The 12,945-nt window shown below is 35.4% G+C and overlaps 1 protein-coding gene across 4 annotated transcripts in view; it reads right to left on the reverse strand.

The window, feature by feature from the left end:
* Positions 1 to 12,945, reverse strand: part of RABGAP1 (RAB GTPase activating protein 1) — a 126,424-nt gene that overhangs the window by 70,462 nt on the left and 43,017 nt on the right. For 3 of the 4 annotated variants that reach the window (XM_079791011.1, XM_079791010.1, XM_079791012.1), the window contains 6 exons: positions 12,538 to 12,712; positions 11,412 to 11,569; positions 3,847 to 3,957; positions 3,025 to 3,091; positions 2,292 to 2,394; positions 997 to 1,166 (listed from right to left, as the gene is read on the reverse strand). In XM_079791011.1, the coding sequence (XP_079647137.1) occupies positions 997 to 1,166; positions 2,292 to 2,394; positions 3,025 to 3,091; positions 3,847 to 3,957; positions 11,412 to 11,569; positions 12,538 to 12,712 (784 nt within the window). Of the gene's footprint in view, positions 1 to 996; positions 1,167 to 2,291; positions 2,395 to 3,024; positions 3,106 to 3,846; positions 3,958 to 11,411; positions 11,570 to 12,537; positions 12,713 to 12,945 lie in introns of those variants that run through there. The other variant, XM_079791013.1, reaches the window with a different exon arrangement.

A 12,945-nucleotide genomic window follows, 5' to 3' on the forward strand; every position in this document is an offset into this window, starting at 1 on the left:
AAAAAACACATCGCAATGGGAAGAGCCCTAATTGAGGCTCCTAGAAAGCTTAGGTATGTATCTTTTTCACACAACATCCCATAAAATCTACTATTTTACATTTTTGGATCTATAAAATGAGAATACTGTCTTCATTGGATCACTAAGAAAATTACATAAGACAGAAAAAGTGAAAGTAGCTAGTAGAGTGATGACCACAATACATTAAGATGGCATCAATTAATGGTAGCTGCTATTACTTTTTTCTTTTCCTTTAAGAGAATTTTATTTACTTAATTATTTTTTAATGCAAACATCTTTTTTTTTAAATTAATGATTTTAGAGAGAGGAAGGGGGAGAGGGAGAGAAAGGGAACGAGGGAGAGAGGGGGTGAGGAGAGAGAGAGAGATTTGTTATTTTACTTATTTACACATTCATTGGTTGAATCTTTGTATGTGCCTTAACCTGGTATAGAACCGATAAACTTGGCCTATCCGGATGATGCTTTAACCAACTTAGCTACCCGCCCAGGGCTAAATTTTATTTATAGTTTACACTCAATATTATTTTGTATAGTTTCATGTGTACAGGATAATGGTTAGATAATCATATACTTTACAAAGTTCCCCTAATATTTCCAGTACCCAACACTTTATGTACTCAGGAAAAACTCTCAACCCAGCATCCTATATCCAGTGAAAATATCTTACTGGAATGAAAGTGAAATAAAGACATTTTTAGATACAGAAGTACATCTGCACTAAAGGAAAAGCTAAAAGAATTTCTATAGGTAGAAGGCAAGTGAGATCAGAGGGAAACTTGGTTCTTCAAGAAGAAATGAAGAGCAACAAAACTGATAAATGGGTAAAAATAAAAGACAATTTTTCCTCTTAATACATTTAAAATACATATGACCTAAGTGATAGCTCAGATTAATGATAAATCAGACTCAAAGTGGTTTCTCCTTTCTTATCTCCTCCCCACCCCCACTCCAATATTTATAGAAATGTATGGTACCTGTTTTAGTTTCAAAAAGAAATTTTCAGTAGTACTACGTTTGCTGAAGGGCCAGAATAACCTTTCATTAGGTGAGCAAACCCGGACTTTTGTCTCTAGAAGAAATCGAACAGGCTCCTGTACTTCTGTTATTACCAAATCAACAGCTGTGGTCATAAACAACACTTTATCTAGAGAGAGAGGGAAAAAGCAAATTTAAAAAATGAAAATATATTTGCTCATGTGATTAATGTAAAAGTAATTACTTGTATTATGAACTTTTAAGATATCTTAAGGTATTGCATTAATTAAGAATCTAAAATAATCAGATAATTTACTGTTTTGAAAATTTAAATTCCATATTGAGAATTCTTTTCTTGGGTAGATTCTTTAAAGTGGAATTAGTACAGAAGAGCAGTATATACTTTACAGCTTATGAAATGTACTGTCAAACTATTTTATAATAATGGCATATGTCTTCTTTATGCCACTCTCACCAAGGCTAGGGTTTCTCAACTTTTAAAATCTTGGTTAGTGGCAACTGTTTATATCCTTTATCTATTTACCTATAATGCTATGAATAATAAGAAAAAAATTAAGGGGAAAAATGCTCAATAAGAGGGACTAGTTAAGCAAATGATGTTACATTTTCAGGATATGACATTATTCAACCATTAAATGACTTTTGGTGAAGGTGCACACTTGAAACCTAATGACCAATGTCACCTCAATAAATTAAAAGACATTTGGGAAGAGTATGAAATATCTTGGAAAGGTTATTTATGCACAGAATATCTGAAAAGCTACACAAGAAACTAGTCACAGTGGTACCCTGTAGAGTACGACCCTAGGGACTGTGGTAGATTTTTACTTTTCTCTATATAGAGTGTCCCCCCAAAATGTATACAGACACTTTGAATAATTATAAAGGCAGTGATTATTGAAATGTATTTCATTTTCAAAATTGAGCCATCAGCTGTTAAAGTGGGTATACATTTTTGGGGATACCTTGTATATCCTCTGAATTTTTAACCACATGTGCCTATATTATCTCTCCACAAAAGTAAATAAAATTTAGATGCCTGTAAATAAATAAGTACATAAGTAGAAAAGGAAGCAGGGATAGGAAAAATAAGTGAGGGAACAATGATACTTGGTTTACACGTCAAATTTAGTAATAAACTAAAGAACTATTAAAATTCTTTGGTTTCACTAGAATTAGGTAAGCACTGGATACTTGTCAAATAAGTGGTCCTAAGGTTTGGGTATCTTCGTGGGACTAAAATTCTGTCCATAATGTCTGCAATCTTCATTACCTTTAGGAGTTTCTTCATTTACAACTTGAAAATGTGGGGATTTTGGATTCCAGCTCCCAGTGATAACATAAGATTTTCCATCTGAACTTTTGCCCATAGATTCCTAAAGAGTAAAACAAGCATTAATGCCAAATTAAGGAAACAACAGTGAACCCCCACTTTGCTGCCTTTAAAAATACAAAAAAAAAAGAAAATCAAAGAGATTTTTTAATGGTAGAAGTGTATTTAAATAATTACAGTTAAAATTAAAGATGTTCCAATTATTTGTACAATTGTTCCGGAAAACATATACATAAAGTAAATGCCATAAATCATATCAACCTATATAAACATTAGAGAAATTTATTACCTAAACCTGTATGTTGAATTCTTCTGTCAAGTGAATAATTACTACGTACATTTTAGTATTGAAAATATTACATTTAATAGAACTAGTACTAATACTACCTACTTTTATAAAGCTCATGATAGTTTGTAAACAATTCTCTCACAACTTTTCTCCATTGATTCCCACATCAACTCTACATGATAAACAAAAATTATTCACTAATACAGTTATGAAGCTAGTAAATATCAAGTCAGAAATAAATGTCCATATCTTGACATTTTGCTTTATAGCTTATAAGAACACCTTTATAAATGTGCTTTAATTTTAGATTCAGATAAGATAAAGTGAAACAATCCTTATTGAAGAAATAGTGTATAACTTAAAAAAAGAAAAAAAAATCCTTACCAAATCTAATAAGTGCATGTCACTATTTCGTACATCTTTTCCTGGGCTAAGGAGAAGACCAAAACACCTGCAAAGAAAGAACTGACATAAATTTGGAAAAAAGAACACAAAAAAGATGTTTAAAAAATTCTTACTGGTGGAAAAAAGGACACACTAAAATTAACAATAAATTACTATTGCCAAATAATGCCCCTTTCTTCATTAATTCAGATAAGCATATACTATGTTTGCCTTCTATTATCACATAAAGAAAGCATACTTATGAATGATTCATGAAAGTTTTTTCAAAGTGAATGAAATAGGCCCTGGCCAGGTAGCTCAGTTGGTTAAGAGCATTGTCCTAATATGCCAAGGTTGCAAGTTCAATCCCTGGTCAGGGCATTTACAAGAAGCAACCAATGAGTAACTGGAACAACAAATTATCCCCCTCCCCCACCTTCCTCTCTTTCTTTCTCTCTCTCTAAAAATTAAAAGAAAAATATTTAATAAAAAAAAAATCAAAGTGAATAACCAAAAGAATTCCCATGGGAATAAAACATTTGCAAATATGTATTTTTTTCTCATCGAAGTATAAATTTTTAGAGAGGGAAGAAGGGAGGGCCAGAAAGGAGAAAGGGGGAGAAACAGAGAGAGACAGAGAGAAACATTGACAAGCAGCCCACCCAGGGATCAAATGGAAACCATTTGGTGTATGCGGACAACACTTCAACCAACTGAGCCACCAGCCAGGGTGCAAATACATTTTTGAATACAGTATGTTACTCCACTATACTGATAAAAACTAAAGTTTACATTTAAGCTAAATTTACAAGAAATGCTTACCTTTCAATGGCAAGTTCTTTATTAGTTGTTTGTTGCACATAGATGACAATCTTCTTATCAATTCCTTGGCGTAGTTTAAAGCATTGTCTGTCCTTATCTTTAGGAACTGCACTGTAGAACAACATATTTCATTATTTTTGCAAAGTATTTTCTTATGACATATACCAGAACACTTTTTGTTACATTACGAAAACCAGGTACAAAAAAGAATCACAGATTCTATTCTTTTTTTGCGTCTGGTTTTCAAATCATGAAAGATTTTTCTAGACTCCTTTACTAAAATTCACCCATTTTTTTCATCTCAGTGTTATAGTGTCCTTAAATTGGTTATTATGTAAATGTAGAGACGCTTCAAACTAATTTTATTTCTTCATAGCTACTTTTTAGTTTGAGTAGATACTCAGAACTCTCATGTAGCCTTTCATAGTATCTTCTACTAGTTCTGTTGCCATTAACTTGAAGTTTCCAGTAATAAGACACAATTTAGATTTGCTGCATATTGGCTGCATCTGCCTCTTGATGTGAAAATAACATTACTGTATACTGTATGTAATCCACTAAATCATTTATAAAAGCTAGAAAAACCACTCCTCCATCCATTAAAATGTGGCTTTAGTTTTTTTCATTTTTGTTCCTGAAAAAATTAAGTATTTATAAAGCACCTAGCATCTAGCACACAGCTGCTCAAAAAAAAGTTAAGTTTTCTTTCCTTTCTTTTTAGTCACTGGTTTTGACAAATAAATTATTATTGCCTTATTTATTTAAATATGTAAGAAAATATACTTAATCATAGATCCTTTGAATTTCGAATCAAGGTGCCTTCAAAAAATCAGAGATGAAGACGATATGGCCAACAGGAAGATGCTGCCTATCACTTCCTTAGGCAGTGATAAGCTAATTGTAAACCTGTTTAATACAGGCATTCATCATTTTACTGCACACTGCTTTATTGTGCTTTGCAGATAATGAATTTTGAAGGTTTGTGGCAACCCTGCATCAAGCAATTCTATTGGCACCTTTTTCCAAAAACATTTGTTTACTTTGTATCTCTGTGTCACATGTTGGTAACTCTTGAAACATTTCAAATTTTTCATTATTATTATATTTGTTATGGTGACCTATGATAAGTAATCTTTGATGTTACTAATGTAATTGTTTTGGGATATCACAAACTGCACCCATATAAGATGGTAAACTTAATCGATAAATATTACGTGTTCTCACTGCTCCACCAACTGGCCATTCCTGTCAGAACTCCCTATTTCCTGAGACACAATATTGAAAGTAGTCCATTAAGGACCCTACGATGGCCTCTAAGTGTTCAAGTAAAAGGAAGAATCACAATCTCTCACCTTAACTCAAAAGCTCTAAATGATTACACTTAGTGAGGAAGGCATATTGAAAGCAGAGACAGGCTAACAGCTAGGCCTCTTGCACCCAACAACTAGCCAAGTTGTCAATGCAAAGGAAACATTCCTAAAAGAAATTAAAAGTGCCCTAACCGGTTTGGCTCAGGCTCAGTGGATAGAGCGTCAGCCTGCAGAATGAAGGGTCCCAGGTTCGATTCCGGGCATGTACCTTGGTTGCGGGCATATCCCCAGTAGGGGGTGTGCAGGAGACAGCTGATCGATGTTTCTCTCTCATGGATGTTTCTAACTCTCTATCCCTCTCCTTTCCTCTCTGTAAAAAAAATCAATAAGCTATATTTTTTAACAAAGAAATTAAAAGTGTTACTCCACATGAATGATAAGAAAGCAAAACAGCCTTATTGTTGATATGGAGAAAGTTTAGGGGGTCTGGATAAAAGATTAACCAACCACAACATTCCCTAAGCCTAATCCCAAGCAAGGCCTTAACTTTGTTCAAATCTATAAAAGCTTTACAGGGATAAGAAAGCTTTAGAAAAAAAGTCTGAAGCCAGCAGAGGTTGATTCATGAGGTTTAAGGAAAGAAGCCATCTTCATCATAATCTCCATAATAAATTGCAAGATGAAGTAGCAAAGGCTGATGTAAAAGCCACAAGTTATCCAGAAGATCTAGCTAAGATAATTAAGGAAGGTAGCTCTACTGATCAACAGATTTTCAATGAAGATGAAACAGCCTTATATTGGAAGAAGGTGCCATCTAGGGCTTTCATAGTCAAAGACAAGAAATCAATTCCTGGCTTCAAAGCTTCAAAAGACAGGCTGACTCTCTTGTTAGGGGCTAATGCAGTTGATGACTTCAAGTTGAAGCCAATGCTCATTTCCATTCCAAAAACCTTAGGGCCCTTAAGAATTATGCTAGCTCTGGCTAATTTGCCTCATTTGGTTGGAGCATCATCCCATGCACCTAAAGGTCACATGTTAGATGCCCACTAAGGGCACATACTCAGGTTGCAGATCCAATCCTCAGTCATGGTGCCTACAGCAGGGAACAGATCGATGTTTCTCTCTCATATCAAAGTCCCCCCACCCCCCCACTTCCTCAGTACTCTATACATAGAACAACAAAACCTAGATAACAACATATCTGTTAACAACAGAGTTTAATGATTATTTTAAGCCCACTGTTGAGATCTCCTGCTCAGAAAAAAGATTCAAAATATTACTGGTCACCCAAGAACTCTGATGGAAATGTACAATGAGATTAATGTTATTTTCATGCCTGTGAACACAACATCCATTCTTCAATTCATAATCAAGGAGTTATTTCAACTTTTAAATCTTATGATTTAAGAAAACGCATTTTTTAAGACTATAACCTGCCACAGACAGTGATTCCTCTAGTGGATTTGGGCAAAGTAAATTGAAAACCTTATGGAAAGGATTCACCATTCTAGATTCATTAATAACATTCATGATTCAAGGGAAGAAGTAAAAAATATCAATGTTAACAGGAGTATGAAAAAAGTTAATTACAACCTTCCTGAATGACTTTGAGGGGTTCAAGACTTCAATGGAGAAGATAACTGCAGATGTGGTGGAAATAGCAAGAAAATTAGTATTAGAAGTGGAGCCTAAAGATGCGGCTGAATTGCTGCAATCTCATAATAAAACTTTAATCGATAAGTAATTGCTTCTTATGGATAAGCAAAGAAAGTAGTTTCTTGAGATGAAAACTACTCCTGGTGAAGATGCTGTGAAAACTGTTGAAATGACAACAAAGGATTTAGAATCTATATATATAAAAGTCTAAGCGGCCGTTGGGACGAATGACCGGTAGATCAGTCACTATGATGCACACTGACCACAGGGAGCAGAAGCTCAATGCAGGAGCTGCCCCCTGGTGGTAACTCCCACAGGGGGAGCGCCACTCAGCCAGAAGCCAGACTCACGGCTGGCGAGCGCAGCTGCAGTGGCAGGAGCCTCTCCCGACTCCTCGACAGTGCTACCAAGCAGCAGCGGGAGGTGGAACGGGCCAGCATGAGCGCAAGCAACGCAGGGCCAGCTCAGGCTCCACCCTGGCTGCCTGCCGCTTGGCGCCTGTGGGGATTGGGCCTAAACTGGCAGTCGGACATACCCCAGGGGGTCCCGGATTGTGAGAGGGCACATGCCAGGCTTAAGGCCTCCCTCCCCCATGCACGAATCCGTGCACTGAACCTCTAGTATTACATAAATATAAAAGCCTAAGCAACCGTTCGACTGGTAGCTATAACGCACACTGACCACCAGGAGGCAGATGGTCAACAAACAGGCATGGAAACATGGAACAGACTGATGAATCTGAGAGGGAAGAAGGGAAGGGGGAGGGCGGGAAGAGATTAACCAAAGATCTTATATGTATACGAATCTGTGCACTGGTGGGGTCCCTTGGGCTGGCCTGTGGGGATAGGGCTGAAACTGGCAGTCTAAAATCCCCCAATGGGTCCCGGATTGCAAAAGGGATCAGGCCAGGCTGAGTAACCCCACTGGTGCACATGAACCGGGCCTCTAGTATTACATAAACTTATGAAAAAGCAGTGGCAGGGTTTGAGAGGACTAACTCCAATTTAAAAAGAAGTTCTACTGTGGGTAAAATGCTATCAAACAGCATCACATGCTACAGAGAAATTGTTTGTGAAAGGAAGAGTCAATTGATGCAACAGACTTCATTGTTGTCTCATTTTAAGAAATTGCCACAGCCACTCCAACTTCAGCAACCCACAGCCTCATCAGTCAGCAGCCATTAATATCAAGACAAGACCCTTTACCAGCAAAAGGAATCTGACTCACTAAACGCTCAAGATGATGTTTAGCATTTTTAACAAATATTTTACATATCTTTTAAATTAAGATATGTAAATTTTTAGACATAATGATATTGTACACTTTGACTACAGTATAGTACAAATGTAACTTTTATATGCACCAGTAAACCAAAAAAAATTATGTGATTTTTATTGCAATATTCACTTTATTGCAATGATCTGGACTAGAACCCACATATCTCTGAGGTATGTCTGTAAGCTCTAAAAAGAATACTAATGATACAGTTTAAATCAGCTTAAGGAAAAAGTTGAAAATATTCTTAAAATGATATTTTACCAAAATAATCCCCTAGTCTCCCACACAACACTTTTTCTAGCTCCTCTGTTCTCAAAGGCAAACATCTGCCTATGGCAATCAGCCAATATGCAGCAAGTCTGAATAGTGTCTTATTACTAAACAACTTCAAGAGAATGGCAACAGAACCATTAGAAGACACTATAAAAAGCCACATGAGAGCTCTGAGTACCTACTCAAACTAAAAAGTGGCTCTGAAGAAATAAAATTAGTTTGAAGCTCCTCTACATTGATATAGTAACCAATTTAAGAACATTTTATAACACTGAGATTTTTTTAAAAAATCAAAGAATCTTAGCAAAGAAATCTAGAAATGACAAACATATACACAGAAAAATTTTTGCATACAAAACTGTTAAATATTTGTGGCTGACAGAATTTTCAACTATAACGATATACACAGGACTCAATTTTCAACTGGCAATAGGAACACTCATTCTTTATGGTCAGTGGATGCTATAACATAAATAAATATTCAGTTGACTATTGTGGGGATTAGGGACACCAAACACCTGCTCCCAACCTACAACTTGAGTTGACCCTCTGTATACGTAGATTCCCAAGTATGGATCAAAATACTATTGTTGATTCACAGTTGTTGTATCCATGGATGTGAAATCTGGTGATAAGTGGGTTATGCTTACTGAAAAATATCTGTGTATGTGTGGACTCACACAGTTCAAACCCATGTAGTTCAAGGATCAACAGTAATACTATCCCTCAGCAGCATTTAAAATATCAACAATGGAAATAAAGTTATTTTTGGTGTCCTGAGTTTGAAAGGCAAGGAAAAGCCACATTAATAAGAAAAAGAGTAGAGTATAGGCAGTGGAAGTTTACTCAGTGATCTGAGTATCTAGTTTATATTTATACTAGAGGCCCGATGCACGAAGATTCGTGCAAGAATGGTCCTTCCTTCCCCTGGCTGCCAGCACTGCCTTCGCTCTGGCAGAGCCGCCTTTTCGCCTTCCCATGCTGCCCAGAGGCCCGGAGCTGCTGGGGTAGTGTGGAATGCCTGTGTCCCATCCAGCCCCCAGCCGCTCGGCACCTGTGTATGCAAACTAACCCGCCATCTTTGTTGGGTTAATTTGCATACTCACTCCTGATTGGCTGGTGGGCGTCGCAAAGGTACAGTCAATTTGCATCTTTCTCTTTTATTAGTATAGAAGTGTAGATTTTTGGTCTTGTCACCATATCATTGAATGGATTCAACCAGGTAATTTTACATTTAATTCCAATTGTGTAAATTAAAAAAAAAAATGAGATCCAGGCTTAACTCGCCTGGGTTTCTTTACATACATACAAAACAAGGACAATATTAAATAGCTAGCCTATCTAATGGGGTTAGATTAAATAAGACAAAAAAGAAGTCATCTGAATGGTATCAATGAAAATGCCCCAACTTCCTAAAGGCTAAAGTGAAAACCATGTTTCTAATTTTAATAATGTAAGAATTATACTTTTTCAAGAATGAAAAGAAGAGCATTAATCCTTGCCACAGCACTTTGCCTACATTTATGTTATGGTAAAACCACCATAAATGGAACCACTGGATAAATGGAACTGGGTTTGACAAGTTCAAATCTGACAAAGAAAAGAATACTTTTCAATGATTTCATCACTATTATGTTACACAACACTATTTTCTACTATAAACTACAAATTCAGAAAAGTTATGCAACAAAAAGAGAGCAAAGCCCTAACAAATGTGACAAGCAAATCTGACCATCCAGGAATTTTCTGTATAGCATCTCCTTGGCATGAAGGTGAATAGAAATAGAGATATTTGTACCAGTAATTGTGATCATTCTACCTTGAATACGACTGATTGCAAAAGGAAGTTATTCTAGTGCTTCTCCTCTGAGATATCTTAGAAATCTTTCCTGTTCCTAAGCAGAATTTATAACAGCAGCTACATAAATATCTTCAATAAAGGAAAACAATGTAGTTAAAACTGCTTTGTGTCTTAAAAAGGAAAATAAATACTAAAGTTTATAGGGAAGGAATGCATACTACAGGAAGCACCATGACACAGTTTTGCTCCGAGAATATAAATAAAGCTAATGAGAAAGCACAGAGCACCATGCCTCATACAGTGCATGAATCGAAGTTGAAGCTGCATTATACACTAAATTGGCCACCAGATGGCATGACAATTCCAAAATCTTTGAAGGGAGACTAATAGTTATCAGTTTTCCAAATGAATTAGTACCAGTGTGCCTTTTGATTTAAAATCAAATACTAGAAGTTAATATTTTCATGTAATTTCACTTTATCCATTTTATGAAGTAATTATAGAGAAAAGAGACTTCTATATGCAATTATCAATTTTAATCCCTAAAAGCACCAATTTTCTGATAAGGGCTATGGAGAAAAAATCTAATCATTTACAACTATAATATTTTATTTTAAAGTATGAAAGGATCTTACTCATTTTATAAGTAAGGAAACTATAACCAGGAAATGTAAAGAAACTTGGAAAAGCTCACACTGTTAATAGTAGCAATAATTAAACTAAATCTAAGTTTTTATTTCTATTCCAGGGTTCTTTTCACTACTCAAAAAAGTAGTTTTACTTGAAAAGCCAAACCATTTATTTCTGACCTTATATGCAAGGTTAGACTTCAGTCGCAGACCTCACTTGTGTCCTTCCAATGTGTTCAGATAAACCTTAGTGGTAAAACTTGATTTCAACAGCCTTCAGATGTTTAAATCATTAAAATAAAGCAACCAACCAATACCCAAACCAAAACCAAACCCCTGGCAAAACAAATCCAGCTGACTTAGTTTCTGTCATTATTATCTTACTAAAAGAATATAAGAATGGGACATTTCCCCACATTAATTTTTTTTTCATTCTTCACGTTACCTCTGCAAATTTGCTTGTTTCCTTTCCTTTATCACATTAAAAAAACAAACTCCACCTATTAAAGGCAATCATTTTATAGTATGTAAGTTATATAATCTGACCAGGAGTTTTCCTTGAACCACAGATAATATAGCAGGGTAATACAATTTCAAAAATAAAATAAGATGCCCTACCTAAAATAACCTTTACCATCATCTTCTTTTATTTCTAAAGACACAGAGAAGGTAAAGATGTCACTGTCAGGAGTCTGGGGTGCAGCAGTGGCTGAAAGTGGGGTCTGCTTGGCAGAACGGCGGAAGGCAGTGGCAAAACTGTAGAGTATCCGGCTTACCTACAACCAGACATGTTAGAAAATAGGCTGTTATCACAGGAAATAAAATACTTTTATTAAGACTAAAAGTTACCTACTTTGTCAGGGAGAATAATTCTTTTTCTATTGATTTCTTTTTTATAATTATTCTTTAATTTCAGCTTTATTGAGGTATAACTGACATAAAATTCTAAGATATTTAAAGTGTGCATTATGGTAATTTGATATATGTATACATTGCGAAAGGATCCCCCCCAACCATTGATGAATTAACACATCCATGTCATCCCCCACCCCACCCTTGGTTAGAACATTTAAGTTTTACTCTCTTAACAAATTTTAATTGTACAATGCAGTGTTATCACTTATAGTCACCATGATATATATTAGATCCTCGAATTTTATTCATGAAAGTTTGTTCTAATTTACCAACCTCTCCCTACTTCCCTTAACCCCCAGGCAACCTCTCTTCTACTCTGTTTCTATGAGTTTGACTTTTTTGTTATTTAGATTTCCTACTGACATCTTTTGGTAAGTTATCTAATTTCTTATGCCTAAATGCAAGCAATACTAAATGGCCAGTGACAGGTTTTTAAAAAATAAATGGTTGTAAACACTAAAACTCCAACTGAAAAATGATTTTCTAAATTGTTAGAAACTATCTGAATACATTTATCACAATAAAAATAAGTACAAAGGTTAGCTCTAAAATAATCGTTTGCAAATGTGTCATTGCTGGAACCAACATGCCTATTTAACCCAGTCAAGAAGCAGCCAACTGGTCTCCTCTGACACTCTCAGCAACAAGGTTTTGGTTAACCTGCCTTTTAGCTCATTCATATTTCTGTCCATAAGGCTGGACTAAGCAAAACACTTGCAGAGAATTTCATTTGGCTTATAAGTGACCATAATAAATACTGCAATCATTTCAACACAGTGAAGGTACAGGTGAAATTTCATTTGCAAATAGTATTCGCTTAAGGACTTACAGCTTCTTGTATTTCACATCGGAAGACATGTATCCTAAAGAGCTCTGCATTGTAATGACTTTCAGTGAAAGCAAAACAGTCACTTTCAGGAGTTCCATCATGCCCTCTGACACAGAAGAGGATTTTGTAGATAGGATAGTTTGCTATTTCAGTGTTTGTCTGAGGATCTAAGAGTCTGTCCAGAAAAAAATATATATAAAAAGATTAGAGGGATTATGGACTATTTTCACTACATCTATATTATGATTTCAGACTCATCTTTCTAGCAGGAAGTTCATATAACCCTTTAGTGGAATTATCTAACCACATTAATTTTAACTCTTGAATTAAGTCACATATGGATTCCTAAAGTTATTGATTACATAATTTCATTATATTAAAAACTACATAATCCACAGATTTTAGGGA

This window comes from Cnephaeus nilssonii, assembly GCF_951640355.1.
Source record: "Cnephaeus nilssonii genome assembly, chromosome: 14".
NCBI classification, from domain to species: Eukaryota; Metazoa; Chordata; class Mammalia; order Chiroptera; family Vespertilionidae; genus Cnephaeus; species Cnephaeus nilssonii.